The sequence below is a fragment of the Elephas maximus genome, chromosome 10 (genome assembly GCF_024166365.1).
Source record: "Elephas maximus indicus isolate mEleMax1 chromosome 10, mEleMax1 primary haplotype, whole genome shotgun sequence".
Lineage (NCBI taxonomy): Eukaryota > Metazoa > Chordata > Mammalia > Proboscidea > Elephantidae > Elephas > Elephas maximus.
In genome coordinates this window covers 15,116,007-15,131,716 of record NC_064828.1, presented here as the reverse complement: position 1 = coordinate 15,131,716, position 15,710 = coordinate 15,116,007, and the positions used below count along the sequence as shown (strand labels likewise).

At 58.6% G+C, this 15,710-nt stretch overlaps 1 protein-coding gene across 1 annotated transcript; it reads left to right on the top strand.

The window, feature by feature from the left end:
• The first annotated feature begins 4,460 nt into the window (after positions 1–4,460).
• Positions 4,461–13,728, top strand: DLL4 (delta like canonical Notch ligand 4). Its single transcript, XM_049898828.1, has 11 exons — positions 4,461–5,002; positions 5,105–5,374; positions 5,853–5,910; positions 6,738–7,001; positions 7,421–7,481; positions 7,570–7,700; positions 9,268–9,437; positions 9,542–9,761; positions 10,857–11,559; positions 12,033–12,141; positions 12,692–13,728. Exons 1-11 carry the CDS (start codon positions 4,937–4,939, stop codon positions 12,695–12,697), a joined length of 2,058 nt encoding a protein of 685 aa, XP_049754785.1. The 5' UTR covers positions 4,461–4,936; the 3' UTR covers positions 12,698–13,728.
• The last annotated feature ends 1,982 nt before the right edge of the window (positions 13,729–15,710 follow it).

Sequence of the window (15,710 nt, the reverse complement as noted above, 5' to 3'; positions counted from 1 at the left end):
ACATAGGGTCTGGGGACCATGACCTCCAGGGTCCCTCTGGCCTCAGTCAGACCACTAAGCCTGGTCTTTTTATGAGAATTCGAGATCTGCATCCCACTGTTCTCCTGCTCCATTAGGGACTCTCTGTTGTGTTCCCTGTCAGGGCAATGATCAGTGGTAGCTGGGCACCATCTAGTTCTTCTGGTCTCAGACTGATGGAGTCTCTGGTTTATGTGGCCCTTTCTGTCTCTTGGGCTCATCTTTACCATGTGTCTTTGGTGGTCTTCATTCTTCTTTGCTCCAGGTGGGTTGTCCTCTCTTTTTTTCCCACTTCTGCTCCTCATGCCTCATTCCTTACAACTGTCTGCCTTTGGTTCCTCTTTTTTCTTCCTTTCCTCCTGGAACTCAGTTGCTGTCAGTGATCTCCCCTCTATCCTAAATCTGCCTTTCCACCTAAATCTTGCCCCCTTTACCTAGAGTAAAGAAAATCAATGTGGATTGGGCTCTGCAAATACATAACCTGATGTAGGTGCCTCAGACACCTTCCCAGGTGACTCTCATTATCCCCATTGCACAGATGACAAACTGAAGTGTAGAGTTGGAGTTAAATTACAAACCCAAGACCACATGGGCTGGGAAGTGCCAATAGCCAGATCCATCTCATGCTGATAATATATTCATCCTGAAGGTGGAGAGGCCCCCTCCCATCTCAGTCGCCCTATCTCTGCTCAGTCCCCTAGTCATGGGAATTCTTCAGAACTCAATGTCCCTCAGTGCCAATGGCCCTCCCCTTCCTGCTTCTTACAGGGGCCCTCACATCATCAGCCACTGCATCCTGTTCCTCCCTTGAAGTCCCCAAGTGAGCCCTCAAGGCCACCACCTCTCTCCTCCGCCAGTCTCAGGACTGTACTATGGAGAACCCACTCGGCCCCGCGGGAAAAACCGGAGCCGACAGTTCCTTGTAGGGGCTCCGGAGAGAGGTGAACTAGGCCCCGCGGGACGCCGCCTGCTGAGCGGGAATCCCGGCCCTAACCGCTGGCGCCCCTAGACGGGAGGGGCAAGGGCGGAGGTGGTTCTGCGGTGGCATCTGTCCTAGGCCGGCGGGAAGCTGCTGCATTAAATTGTAAAATCGATTTATTGACCGGCAGGTGCGAGCAGCTGCAGATAGAGAGTAGCGCTGCCCGGGTGCATCTGCCGGGAGCGGAGCGGAGGCATCGATCCCAGTCCGCCTCCGAAGCCAGTTGTCCTGGCCCTTTCTCACCAGCTAGTTCCCGATTGCAGGGCCAAGGTCCGCGGACCTGTGGCGCCTGAGCAGCTTGGGTAGCTTGGCTCCCCTCACCCCTCCCTCCCCCCCCCCCCGCCCCTGGCTGCCCCAGTTGGCACGCAGCGGGCCCGGCTGACGCGTGGCAGCGCCCTGCGGCAGATGAGGCACGCGCCGGCCTCATTTCAATGTGAATGGATCGAATGGAGCAGCCATGTGGCAGCAACAGTTTGCAAATCTCTCCGCCTTCTGTGCAGTTCGGGCCGCGGCTCCCTGCACGTGTCCCCTTCTCCGCAGCGACCGCAGCGGCGCCCCTTAGGGCTTAAGGGCCCCGCCCAAACCAGACCTGCTTCTCCGCCCCCGCCTGCCCCACCAGGGCTGTGGCCGGGCCCTCAATGCGCTCCTACCCTGCTGGGGAAGGCGCTGTCTCCAAGTAGCAGGTTGCCGTGCGTTTTTTTTGCCGGGGCGGGGGTAGGAAGGGGGTGGCTGGAGGTAGCACAACGGTGCGAGAGGCCTCGGAGCTGAGCCAGTGGCTCTGGGTGGGCGCAGTAAGCTATCCAGAGCGAAGAATCCCGAGGCTCTGCGCGGTTCCTGCCGCACCCCAATAACCTGTGGCCAGCTTGGGGGCAAGGCTGGAAAATAACCTTAGCTCTCTCGGGGCCCCAAGTCGGGTTCTACCTGCTGGGGGCCTGGGCTCAGCGGCCACGCAGAGGGGTCAGCATAAGGCCTCAGGGGTGGAAAGCCTGGGGCCTTGAGCCAGGCCTCGAACCTGACGCTTCGGATGGTGGGCAGGATTGCGGGTGTTCATCCGAGTGAGGAACCGTGGCACCGCCGAGAGGCCACACCCCGTGGCAGCCCTGTGTCTATGCTCGTTTCGTTCTCCAGGGCAGCGTGGAGGATCGGCATTGAGGGCGGCAGCCGTCTACGCGGGTCCATCCCCGCGGGTCAAGCTCCCCTCGCAGCCTCCTGCTCCTGTGAACACTCCCAGGGCATGTGTGCGACTCTTCCGGCTCTAAATCAGGAGTGGGTGAAGAAGGGCGGAGCCCCAGCTGTGGGGCGGTGAGAGATATCTACTGGGGCCTTTGCACCCCGGTTCCCTGCCCGCAGCGCTACCCTCTCCTGCTCAGCAAGTGTGGGCAAAGCCCAACCTCAGCAGACGGGAGCGCTAGTGGGTACTCAGGGCCGAGGGCGGTGTCTTAGGGGGTAAAGTGTTTCTGGGACAGCGTCCCGCGCTACTAGGGGCCTTTTGAAGATGCTAGGGAATTTAACCCTTTCCTTCCCAGGTCAGAGGTTTTCTAGGTGTTTGGGATCCCTCGCATTTCGCGGTTGAGTATAATGATATCTGCTTTTGTTTTGTCCTTTGCCACCACTTGCAAAGTGCTTTGGGCACATGAGTTCAGGTGTGTCTGAAGGGTAGAGAGTATTCCAGATCTGCCACTACTGAGCGAGATGCCTCGTGGGGGACTGGAGGTCTCTCTTGAGGGTTCTGGCTAGTGCCAGCGCAGGAGAAGGAGAAAGCTTTTAAGAACTTCCAGGCCAGGATTTGGGAGTGGGAGCGGACAGACTGAGGTAGGGTTCAAAGTCAGCTCGGAGGAGAGTAAGGGGTACCCTTTGACATCCTAAGGAGGTCTAAGGATCTGCAGAAGGAGGGACTATGGGCAGAGAGTGGATCTGGACGCCCACTTGCCAGCATCGCTGGGAGGCAAGCCCCGGGCTCCCCCCCCTTGGGCCTGGGGACTCTGCCCGCCCATAACCTACATTAACTCAGGAGCGCAGCCTGGGCCCATCTGCCGGCCCCCGCCCCACTTCGGTTCCCCACGCCAACTCGCTCGCGCCAGATGGTGGCTGGGAGGGGTGGCCGTGCGTGGGGGACCCCGGAGCCCGGCTCCTCACCTCGTCCCTCCCCCAACCCACGCTTCCAACCTCTTGTTTCTCATCCTTTTTCCCCAATCCTCCAACCCCCCCGCCAGGAAAAAAAAATCAGACCGTGCTCGGCATAGGCAGCTGTTGGGCTCAGCGCAGCGCCACCCCGCCCCATAGCCTCCGCCCGGCCCGCGCCGCGTCCCTGCTCCCCCCGCGCCGATCTTATCTCCCGACGACAGCAATCACCGCTCGGGCGGGCTGACAGCTGAAGCTATAGGGCCCCCGCCGCCCTCAGCGTCGCAGAGAGAGAGCTCCACGGCACCCCTGAGCCTGGGAGAAACCGGCCCTCCCCAGTCTGTGTCCTCCGGGGGATCGCGCCGGTTCCGGGAAAGCAGCTGCGCTGCAGCGGCTCGGAGGAGTGGGGCCGCCTAGGGGAGCCGCGCGGGCGAGACGGGTGAAGCCGCCTGAAACTCAAGTCCGTGCTCTTCCAGTTCCACCCCACATCCCTCCCAAGGAGGAGAGGACCCGGGCCTGCCAGACCTCAGCCTCTCACCTTGACCCTGCAGTGGCCTGAGCCAACTCTGGAGCCTCCTTGCCCCATCGGAGCGACAGGACGCGGGGGTGGGGGGAGTGCTTGGGGTTGCTGGGGTGAGGGGAGATGCTAGGCGCTGGAACTGAAGTGGGACCCAGGTGAGGGGAGGAGCTGGAGGCGGGGCCAGCACTTCATTACCATACAGCTGAGGACGCGCCCCTCCCCCACTTGGGGGCCACGCGCCTGGGGGCTGGCACGCGCCTAGCCTAGGCTGCGGCAGAAGGAAGAAGGCACGCGTTGGGCACGCCCCCGAAGCTAGGGAGGGAGACGCCCTCCAGGTGTAGGGAGGCAGCCCCCGAGTCTAGAAGCTTGGACCCTCGCCTTGCCGGGAGTGGCCACGGAAAGGTTAAGGCGCCCGCGGGCTTCCCTGCTGTGCCGAGGATGCGTGGTGTGTGGGCACTCACAGGTTGCAGGCCTCCGAGGCGTGAACTCCCGAAGCTCCGGGAGGGACACGAAGGAGATCGGAGTTCTTTGGAGCTGCTTCGCTTTCCAGGCTTAAGTTCTTTTCACCTGAGCGAGGGCTTCAGGTAACTAGCGCCCGATACGGACACACCGCCTTCGGGGACTACCCAGTGTCTCCGCCCCCATGACCATCCGGGAACCCCCGCTCTCCTTCCTCTCCATCTCAGGCTCTCGCATTAGCCCCCCGCCAGGGCCAGGGTCTCGGCCAGCAACCCTATAGTCACGGAGGACTGGTAGTCTCGGCACGCGCATGGCCCGGGGGGCCCAGGAGGTGGGAGCGGCACCGAGGGGCGGGACCTGTGCCCGACTGGCTGGCGGGTTGGGGGACGGCGGGGGCGGAGGCCCCCTCCGGGCGGCGCTGGGCTGTAGCAGCTAGAGGCCCGGAGGGGAGGAGAGAGTGACCATGAGTCTGAGTGACAGGCGGAGAGGAGTGGAGCCAATATATATAAGGAAGGCTCCCGAGCGCGCAGGTTTCAGAAGCGGCGCTGCGCGCAGGCCGGGAGCACGAAACCAAGAGCCGCAGCTCAAGCCACCTCGGTGCAGTGTAGCCGGGGCACTAGCCCGCTTGCAGCCCCAGGATTAGACGGAGGACACGTCCTTAGCGCGACCGCCATCCAGCCGCCCTTACCTGGATTACTTACCGCGGCAGCTGGAGCGGAGCTCAAGGAGGAGCAGCGTCCAGGCAGAGCTGGGCTTTTCAGGGAAAAGCTAGCGAAAGCGGCGTCCGGAGCAGAGCCGGTTTCAAGGCCCGCAAGTGGAGAGAGCGACGCCCCAGGGGGATGGCTGGCGCGACCCGGAGCGCCTCTGGCTGGATTCTACTGCTGCTGGTGGCACTTTGGCAGCAGGTAACGTCCCGCGCCCCCTCCCACCGCGCCCAGAGCCTGAGCCCCGGGCACCCGCCGAGCTGACCCTCCCCTCTCTCTTTCCCCTCCGTCCCTGTGCAATAGCGCGCGGCTGGCTCCGGCGTCTTCCAGCTGCAGCTGCAGGAGTTCGCCAACGAGCACGGTGTCCTAGCCAGCGGGCGGTCGTGCGAGCCCCGCTGCCGGACCTTCTTCCACGTCTGCCTTAAGCATTTTCAGGCGGTCGTCTCTCCCGGGGCCTGCACCTTCGGCAGCGTCTCCACACCGGTGTTGGGCACCAACTCCTTCGCGGTCGGGGACGACAGTAGAGGCGGAGGCCACAATCCTCTCCAACTGCCCTTCAATTTCACCTGGCCGGTGAGCATGGCCTGGGCCCACTGAGAGGTCACGAAAGCCTAGAGGAGAGGGCGCCCTTGGACCAACCCCCCAGATCCCCCCAAAACCCCAGGGGCGCACTGTCTCCTGACCTTTTTTTTACGACTCCCTTGGGCCCCATCCCCGAGAAGGCTCTGATTGTAGTCTCCCTCGTCCCAGTTTTACACCCTCCCTTCTCCCAGCTCTTGAGACACGATTTTCATCACCTATCGCCCCAGCGCCCTCTTCCCCCCCCCCCACCGAATGGCTCTCAGGTGCACTCCCCTCCACCCTCATATGCCTCGAGTTCTACTCTTGCCTTCCCCGCGCGCGCGCTGTACTGCGCGCAGACCAGTTATGTGGACCCGGACGCAGTAACTGTATCCTGCAATTAGGTTAATTAAACCGGCTGCTGCAGGGCAGCCCCCATCCCTCCCCCCTGCTCATCTCGCTATCTCCCCCGCCCCCCTTCGCTTCCCAGGGCACCTTCTCACTCATCATCGAAGCTTGGCACGCGCTGGGAAACGACCTGCGCCCAGGTGAGTAGCTCGCGCCGCCGCCACAGGGGGGCGACAAGGCGCAGCGCCGAAAGAGTTAACCTGTTAGAGGCGGGGGAAGTGCGGGGCTGGGGGTGGAGGGTAGGACGCTTAGCTCGGCCGGGAGCTGCGCCCCGCGCTGGACGCTCGGATTCCGTCCGCTGCCTGGACTTGAGCACAATTGCGTTTCCTGCGGGTTATTTTTGGCGTGGGAACGCAGGGAGCACGGCGGTGAGAAAGGCCGAAGCTGCCAGCGCCACTGACGGGCCCCTTCCTGTATTTTACACCTTTCGCGAATTCCGCTCCTTTGGAAAGGGAATAATGGCTTTGGGATGTTGTTCTGACACAGAGGAACAGGATATTTGAGCAGCACAACAATTCTCACTTTGAAAAGGAAAAAGAATACCATTACCCACCTCTGGGGGCAGAGCCCTGGGGTGGGCACCAAAAGACCCCCTGCTCCCAGGGTCCTCCGCAGCCTGGGGAGCCTTCTTTTTTTCTTCTCTCTCTTTTATTATTTTTTTCCATTTTGATCTCTTTTCTCTTTCCCCTCCCTATCATTCTCCATAGCACTGGGATGTCTTAACATCCTTCTATTGTCCCTTGTTTGAATGGTATCAGGTCCTCACACACACACACACACGCACAGAGGGCAGCTAAGCAGTGGGTTCCTCTGGCCTGGCCCTTGGCAGCAGGAGGGGTCATCTGGATAACTGTTCTGATTTGGCCAGTGATCACCATCAGCCCAGCCAAGAGGGGCACTGGCCAGTGATCACTGGCACCCTTGAGGACCGGCTATACTTCCCTGACCTGGCTCTCTGTCCCCTCAGAGGCCTTGCCAGCAGATGCACTCATCAGCAGGATCACCATCCAGGGGTCCCTAGCTGTGGGCGAGAACTGGCTGCTAGATGAGCAGAGCCGCTCCCTGACGAGACTGCGGTATTCTTACCGGGTCATCTGCAGTGACAACTACTATGGGGACAACTGCTCGCGCCTGTGCAAGAAGCGAAATGACCACTTCGGCCACTACGTGTGCCAGCCAGATGGCAGCCTGTCCTGCTTGCCTGGCTGGACTGGGAAGTACTGTGACCAGCGTAAGTGGCTAAGCTCCCTTCTGCATGGTGGCTGGGGGGGTGTCATCTGAGAAACAGGTGCCATCTTCTGGGCCACAGCCTGCTCCCTCAGAGGGCAGGGCTGGGCTGCCCACTAGCTGGGCCTCAGGGATGCCTGGGTATGCTTAGGGTGGGCTTAGGATTCAGATCTCCTCTCTTCCCGGTGCTCCTCCTAATTATGCCAAAGGCCCCAAGGGCCCCCGTGACTGCATTTCATCCAGCCTTGATTGTCCTCTTCCATGCCACCATTTCCCCTTAAGTCACCCATGGCTCCTGTGGTAGGCCAAAAGTGGAAAGGAGCCCCAGAGAGAGCTGGGGACACCCCCAGGGCCAGGAGAGGGAAAGCAGGGCTTCAGAGTCCTTGGCATCTCACCTCACCCAACCCTATTTTCTTTCTGTAGCTATCTGTCTTTCTGGCTGTAATGAGCAGAACGGCTACTGCATCAAGCCAGCAGAGTGCCTGTGAGTAGGAGCTCAGATGTGGTGGAGGGGGGAGCCCTCCTCTGGCCAGGCCTCTCACCTCACCCTTAGCCTCCCATTTGTCTCTCAGCTGCCGCCCAGGCTGGCAGGGCCGCCTATGCAATGAATGTATCCCCCACAATGGCTGTCGCCATGGCACCTGCAGCACCCCCTGGCAATGTACCTGTGATGAGGGCTGGGGAGGTCTGTTCTGTGATCAAGGTGAGTCAGGGCAAAGAGGACTGCAGAGGGGGCAGAGGAGATGGGGTGCCAGGGTGGGAGTCACAGTTATCTCTGGACCCTTCTTACTTGGTGACTGTTGACTTGGCTCTCCCATGTTCCTTCAGGGATCTTGGGGCTTTTAAGTCTTTCCAACTAGCCTAGAATGAGATTGTGGGTCCTTCTTCTCCAGGTGCTGGGGCGTGAGGGTGGCTGAAGGAGCCAGGAGGGTGACAGTTTGGCAGCCTGGAGGCTGCACTCATAAATTCCAGCAAGGCCAAAGAGAGAGGATGCCAGGCTCCACTCCTCTTTCTAACTTGTGCTACCTTGTAGTTACCTATTAACCCCCTAAGTGTTTGCTTACCTGCTGGGGCTGTTTGAGCAGCCCTCCCCTAAACAGCTGTCTGATGGGGTGTGCTCACTGGCTGCCCCGAGGCTATAGGTGAGCTGGGCCTCTCGGCGAGTGACATCTAACCACCTTCTTGCTGCGGGCCTCCCCTGTGACTGCTCAGTAGTAGCACTGGCCAGGTGGCTGCCTGAGCCCATACTGGCTCTTCCTGGTGTGTGTGTGGGTGGGGGGGGCTGGTCACTCTCTGGCTGTGGAGGGTGGAGAGCCCTACTGTGGGGAGGGAGCCTTTTCTCTGGGTAGGTAGAATGTTCCTGGGTAGGGTGGGCAGAGGCTTGCCAGGGTAGAAAGAACTTGCCTGGAGCTTGCTTGGAGTTAACAGGGGCTTGGGGTTTGGCTTCTGCATTTGTGTGTGTGTGTGTGTGTGCACGTGTGTGTCTCTTTACCTCCCCCTCCACAAGGGCACCTGGTTCCCGCCGCCCATCCGCCTTCCTCTCCTCCACATTTGCTCCAGGTAACACAGTCATACTCATCATATGCAAACACAGCTCTCACAGTCCCTGTATTTGCTCTGTCTGCTTCTCCCTCGCTGTCCTTCCCAAATAAGAAAACAAATACCTATATTTCAAAATGGAGCCCTGGTGGCTCAGTGGTAAAGAGTTTGGCTGCTAACCAAAAGGTCAGCAATTCAAATCCAGCAGCTGCTCCTTTGGAAACCCTATGGGGCAGTTCTCTGTCCTATTTCAAAATACCCGTGTTAACTCCATCTTTAGAAAATGCCTGGTCACTTCCTCGGGTGTTCCTCTGCCCAGAGTGCCTTCTCTACCGTTTCCACCTGTTGAAATGGCACCCCTCCCACTAGGTTATCTCAGATGCCCCTCCTCCATGCAGCCTTTTCTGACTTCATCCTCGGCTAGCTTGGGGGCCTTGCCCTCCCCGCTCCTCGTCCGTTCATCAGTAGTCCTTACTTTTATCATTCCCTGGCTGGCGGCATTTGTGAGTTGACTTGGCAGGCGGTTGTTGAATTGTGTGGTTTCTTCCACCCTTGACTGATTGCCTCCTGGTCAGGAGTGGTTCACAGTGCCTCCACATACATTTCATTGTGGGAGCGGGGAAGTGGGGTTGAAACCTCTTTGGGCCAAACATGGGTGAACTGGCACCGTGGGGAGCCTTAGCGGGGAACATTCTCTGCCCCGCTCAGTTAGCTGGTTCCTGTCTCCACAGACCTCAACTACTGCACCCACCACTCCCCATGCAAGAATGGGGCGACATGCTCCAACAGCGGGCAGCGGAGCTATACCTGCACCTGTCGCCCAGGCTATACTGGTGTGGACTGTGAGCTGGAGCTCAGCGAGTGTGACAGCAACCCCTGTCGCAATGGAGGCAGCTGTAAGGTGAGGCAGCCAGTGGACGTGCAGCCATGGGCAGGCGTTGTGGGCAGCCACCCGTCCCTGCCCCTCAGCGTCTGAGTTTGGCTCCCTTTATGGCCTTTCTGCAGGACCAAAAGGACGGCTACCTCTGCCAGTGTCCCCCGGGATACTATGGCTTGCACTGTGAACGCAGCACCTTGAGCTGCACCGACTCCCCCTGCTTCAATGGGGGGTCCTGCCAGGAGCGCAACCAGGGGTCCAGCTATGCCTGCGAATGCCCCCCTAACTTCACTGGCTCCAACTGCGAGAAGAAAGTGGACAGGTGCACCATCAACCCGTGTGCCAATGGTATGTCCTGCTCCCTTGCTAACCTGGTGGAGCAGCCCTGGGAGCGAGAGAGCCTTCTGGTGAGGGAGGGTCAGGAGAAGAGGTAGAGACCTGTCTGTCACTCACAGGCTGAGATCGGTCCCCATCTACTCAGGAGGCAAAGAGCTTGCTTGGCCAGCGGAAGGGCTCTGGAAGAGGAGCAGGTTGGCAACGGGTGTTAGGTGAGGGGCCTGCAGTGTACACTGCTTGGCTTCCATTCCTATTTCAATGTCAGAGCCCTGACCTGGCCGAGTCCTGGACTAGAGAGAGGGATGTTGGAGGCTCTGTGTCCCTTCTCAAGGGAGACTGTCAGCACCCTGCTCCTGAAGGCCTCATCTTGTCCCGCAGCCATGGGGAGCCAAGCGTGGCACAAGGCATGTAGAATGTCAAGCACCTTTTGGGGCACAAAGCATGTTGATATCCTTTGCCTGTTTGGCCTCCTGGTACCACCCCAGGAGGCAGGCCAGGTGGAGAGAAGCCTTAGGAGCTGGACAGAGGCTGGAAGGGCTGGGAGAAGAAAGCAAACAGGAAGTCTGCTTTCTGACTGCTTACCTAACTCCCTGGAACCACAGTTTCTACATCACTGAACAGGAAAAGATAACACCTGCCGTTGGTATTTCGTGGTGTTGTGACAATTAAATGAAACAATAATAACTGCATGTATTTGGGCACTTATTGTATACCAAGCATGTGCTCCTGCTGTATACGTTATCCTCCTTCACCCTCAGAGCAATCCTGCGAGGAGATGGTACCATACTCCAGCTTAACAAATGAGGAAACTGAGGCTTACAGATCAGATAAAGCCACAGGTGCTAGATGCCCAGCCAGAGAGAGGCAGAGCAGAGGTTCAAACCCAAGCCCATCTGTTGGATTCTCCTTGGAAGCTTTGTAAGATGCTAGTTGTTTTTACACCTGAGCTCACCAAGGTAGAGAGCACAGCTCAGTGCAGTGGGCTTTGTAAACGCCACCTGTGCACGTGGGGGCAGAAGGACAGGGACTTGCTCCTGGAATGGGGCACTCCCCTGCCTGCACTGGGGGCCCCAGGCTATTGCTGACTTGTGCTCCATGTCCCCACAGGAGGCCAGTGCCTGAACCGAGGCCCCAACAGCTTGTGCCGCTGCCGTCCAGGCTTCACGGGCGCCCGCTGTGAACTCCCCATCAGCAGCTGTGCTCGCAGCCCTTGCGCTCATGGAGGCACTTGCCATGACCTGGAGAATGGGCTCTTGTGCACCTGCCCTCCCGGCTTCTCAGGACAGCGCTGCGAGGTGCGAACACCCAGCGATGCCTGCGCCTCAGGGCCCTGCTTCAACGGAGCCACCTGCTACACTGGCCTCTCCCTGGACAGCTTCATCTGCAATTGCCCCTATGGCTTCCTGGGCAGCCGCTGCGAGATCCCTGTGGACTTGCCTCCCAGCTTCCCCTGGGTAGCTGTCTCTCTGGGTGTGGGGCTGGTGGTGGTGCTGGTGCTGCTGGGCATGGTGGCTGTGGCTGTGCGGCAGCTGCGGCTTCGGCGGCCAGACGATGACAGCAGGGAGGCCATGAACAACTTGTCAGACTTCCAGAAGGACAACCTGATCCCCGCCGCCCAGCTCAAGAACACAAACCAGAAGAAGGAGCTGGAAGTGGACTGTGGCCTCGACAAGTCCAACTGTGGCAAGCAGCAGAACCATACACTGGACTACAATCTGGCCCCAGGCCTCCTGGGCCGGGGGACCATTCCGGGGAAGTACCCCCACAGTGACAAGAGCTTAGGGGAGAAGGCGCCACTGCGGTTACACAGGTGAGTGTGACCTTGAGCCCCAGGGCCTGGCCATGGGCCCCTGTGTGGTTCTTTCTGGGTTCCTCCAAGGACAAGCAAGAGGCTGGCACGAGGCCCTTAACTGCTTTTAAGCAAAGAGGGGGTTTGTAACTGCCAGGGGGTCTTTGTTCCCCCAATTCATTCATCCATTCATTCACAAATGTCAAGTGTCCACAACGTGACTCTTGTGACTTTCATCTTTCCACAGTGTGATTTGCCTCTACTAGTTTTTTTAGTAATGCTGGCTTTTTCCAGGTCCAAGGCCCTTTTGGAAAAGTTGGGGGTCCTGTGGCTCTCTTAGGGGCCTATTCCTAACTGCCCTCCCAATCCCTGTGTCTTCCCCCAGAGCCTCCTCTGCAAGTGCCCTTGGCTGGGGGAGTCTGGGTTCCCGCCCCCCTTCCCGCCCTGTCCTCTACCCCGCTCTCACCTACCCCACTGGTCTTGTGTTCCCTCAGTGAAAAGCCAGAGTGTCGGATATCAGCGATATGCTCCCCCAGGGACTCCATGTACCAGTCTGTGTGTTTGATATCAGAAGAGAGGAACGAATGTGTCATTGCTACGGAGGTGAGTGCTGGGCTCATCTTCCCTTCCAGCTTGTCCCCTCCAGCGTTCTGGGGCTGGGAAAATGGCCTGGTTACTCCCAACGCAGTGGCGGGGTCTTGAGGGGTTGCTCGGGAAAGGTAGGGCCAGAACCTCTCCTTGGCAGTCCAGGTTCAGTGACTCTGGGGTCCCTGCTGGCCTTGTCACCACAGAGGGTGTGAAACAAGAGCCGTGGTGGTGAGCCTAGCCTGGCCTCTTCCTGCTGGGTTAGTGCTGCTGGGCCGACGTGGCACCTGGCCAGCTCCCAGGCTCTGCTTCCCAGCTGCTGTTGGGTGATGGTGGTTGTCTTGGGTCTCCCCTGCCCCTTCCCACTGGCTTCCTCCATTGGCCCACCTCACAGAGCACCAGCTCCCAAATATATGCTGGTGTTGGGGGCCGAGACCAGCAAAGGCTGCCCTGTCTTCCCACCCCTGCCTGCCCCATTGGCTTCTCCCAGGGAGACCATCAGGGCAGCCACAGAGGGAGTGCTTTCACCCAGGGTAACCCACTTCTCCGCTCTCCACACACTCCCCAGGTATAAGGTAGGAGCCTAACCAGGACATCCCAGCTTCGGCCAAGCGGCTGGACCTTCCTTCTGCATTGTTTACATTGCAACCTGGATGGGACATTTTTAATATGCACCGTGCTGCTCTCGGGAGGAGGAGGGAACGGCATGAACTGGACAGACTGTGAACTTGCCAAGAAATGCAATGCCCTTCCACACCTTTGGGTGTCTGTCTGGCATCAGATTGGCAGCTGTGCCAGCCAGGGGAACAGAAGAGAGGTGCCACTTGGAGCTGCCCTGGCAGCAGTGGCCTTCAGAGAGCTCCTTTTCCAGAGGGAGTAGCAGTGGGCCCTTGGGGCTTGGAGCTGCTGTGGCCTCCACTGGTGTCTGTGTTTCTGAAAGTGCCTTTGGCCCAGGCTCCCTGGCGACAGCTGGGCCGAAATCAGAGAGAAGTGAGGGAGCCAACCAGGTCAGGGCCCCGTGTGGGCCACAACGCTGTCGGCGCAAGCTCTTGGCAGGAGCTGCTGTGCAGGAGAGAGGAGCGCCCGAAGGGAGAGGAGCGCTTTTGCCCCGTGTCTCCAACGACTGCATGTGGGCCTCTCTCCCTGGCCCAGGCCCGCAGGGCAAAAAGGTTGGTAAGCCTTACCGGGCCTCCCCAGCCTCTGGCACTGGGTGCTTCTGGGCTCCTGTGTGCAGGCAGGTGGAGGACCTGCCGCTTCTGCCAGCCAGGGGCGCCAGGCCTGACTGGGGAGCTCAGGGAAATTATGTTGGAAATTCTAATGAGGAAGAAACGGGGGCCGCTGCCACGTGGTCCCTTTCTTCCCTCAAGCCCACCTCTATGGCCTCAAGCCCGGGCTCTACCCATGCCCACTACTGCCCCCAGACCACCTTGGAAGCTGACCCTCAGAAATCAATAATATGAGTTTTTATTTTGTTTGTTTTTTGTAGTTTATTTTGAAGTCTAGTATTTCGATAATTTAAGAATCAGAAGCACTGACCTTTCTACATTTTATAACATTATTTTGTATATAATGTGTATTTATAATATGGAACAGATGTGTACAGAAGTTTATTACTTTTCGGGTCCTGTCTTTGTGATGACAGTGTGGGAATCCTCCGTTGGTCCTCTAACCCCCCTTCTCCTATGGCTGCCGGGTGCCCCCCGGAATCCCCTGGGACCAGTGCACACACTTGGGTTTAGCATGTTGTGCCCCAGACCTTGGTCACCTTGGGGTCCTTGGGGACCCAGCCTCACCCATCTGAGTCCCCAACTTAGGCCAGCCTACCTTGCCTGTTGGTTTTGAGGCTGACTACAGCTCACCCTTCCCCCTTTATGCTCCCACCATTCCTTGGGGCATCGTCCCCCTGACTGGACTCTACCCTCCCCACCCTTTCTCTCCTCAAGTCTGAAAAAGCTTATGGAGCTCCCTAGGGTGCCTGGGGGATACAAGTGCTTTGGGCAAGGAGACAATGCTGCCCATTTTCCTCTTATTGGCCAGGATGTTCCTGCAGAGAATGGGGTCTCTGAACCGTGCTGACAGCTGGGCCCTTCTTCTGCCCTTGCAGGGTCTTAGGTGGGCTGATGTCCTGCTCTTGCCTCAGTTCCTGCAGGGTGCTGGCCTCCGGTGGGGGTGGGACTTGGCCCTGGGTTTGTCCACCTTACAGCTGAGTGAGAGAGCTGAGGTTCTGGGCACCTTGTCTGCTCAGAGCTCTGAAGTTTATTGAAGACTTGGAGATGGGAAGAGGAGGAGGAGGTGGCTTTCCCTGAGTCCAGATTACTCTGGCTGAGGAATTATTAGGGGGTTTCCAGTCTCTCCCTCATACCTAGCTCCTTCTAAGAGGTGGGACGGTCCCTGTGGTGCCAAGGTCCTCTCTCTACAGCTGCAAACATACCCCATGGAGAGCAAATGCTGAAAAAATGAGCCATGGACAAAAAGCTGAGCAGAGGCTCCCAAATTTGAGCCTGTTTGCAGTAAAGCAAGATAGATCCACCCGATGCCTCCTTCCTAATGGAGTCTATGTATATGGACTGCTCCTTGCCCTCCATTTTTGTCCTTCTCCCTGACACACAGCATGCCTGCCCTGATCTGGGTGACTATGCCAAAGAACAAGGGTGTAAGTGACATGTTTATCTACATTCCCTCGCATACACACACTCCACACCTCCCTCACCGGCCCTGGTCCCCTTGCTGCACACACAGGGTATCAAACAGGAAAGCATTCAGGGAACTGTTCCCACAGCCTAAGCCGGCAGCAGGGGGAAGAACAACAAGACCTCACTCTTCCTGCCCAAAATGAAACAGGAAAGCGGCTCCCGGGCCCTGGGGGGCGGGGGAAACTGGGCCCGGACACGAATTGGAGATGACGAGGCTCCCATGTGGGGGACAGGTAGGACACCCGCGGGCCTGCACGTCCACACCTCCAGGCTGTGCAGGGTTGCACAGGCTGTCAGCCTCTCGAGAAGAGTCCTGCGGGGACCTGGCTGGCTAGACTCATTTGCTCTGATGCCCTAGATGGTGAGCTGGGGGAGCCCATGGACCTTTCTGGGGAAAGGGGGGACCTGTGCACGGATTGACCTGGGCAGCTCCAACCTGTAGCTCATGCCAGGTGCCACCTCTAGCAGCACAGTAGCTGGGTCAGGCAGGCGCTCGGGGTATGAACAAGCCACAGTGGAAACCCTCTTCCTAGGACTTCCTGAAGGTCCCTCCCTGAGAGCCCAGCCGCTTCTCACAGGTAAGATACCCAAGACTTCCTGAGTGGCCAGGTGTACAGGAGTTGTTCCAGGCTTGACAGACACAAGGCCAGAGGATAGCTCCAGACTAACCATGAAGTGCCTTCCTTGATTTAGCAAATGCAGGTGTTTAACCAGAGAACTCAGAGTTCAGCAGTTCCTAAACAGCCTGCGGCCGGGCCCTACCTAGAGGATAAATATGGCCCCATCTGACGTCCAGTTATGAGGACATCTGCTTTCTGAGGACCCCCTGGTTGATAACCACCAGCTCACTGTGGGGAGATGAGTCCAGGATGGCACTGTAGAGAAAGGAGAAAT

Excerpts from the sequence above, each read along its gene's own strand:
- DLL4 (XM_049898828.1), top strand. The coding sequence starts at position 4,937 with ATGGCTGGCGCGACCCGGAGCGCCTCTGGCTGGATTCTACTGCTGCTG. Across the intron at positions 5,375-5,852 it reads CCTTCAATTTCACCTGGCCG|GGCACCTTCTCACTCATCAT; the intron begins GTGAGCATGGCC and ends TTCGCTTCCCAG. Across the intron at positions 7,482-7,569 it reads ATCAAGCCAGCAGAGTGCCT|CTGCCGCCCAGGCTGGCAGG; the intron begins GTGAGTAGGAGC and ends TTTGTCTCTCAG.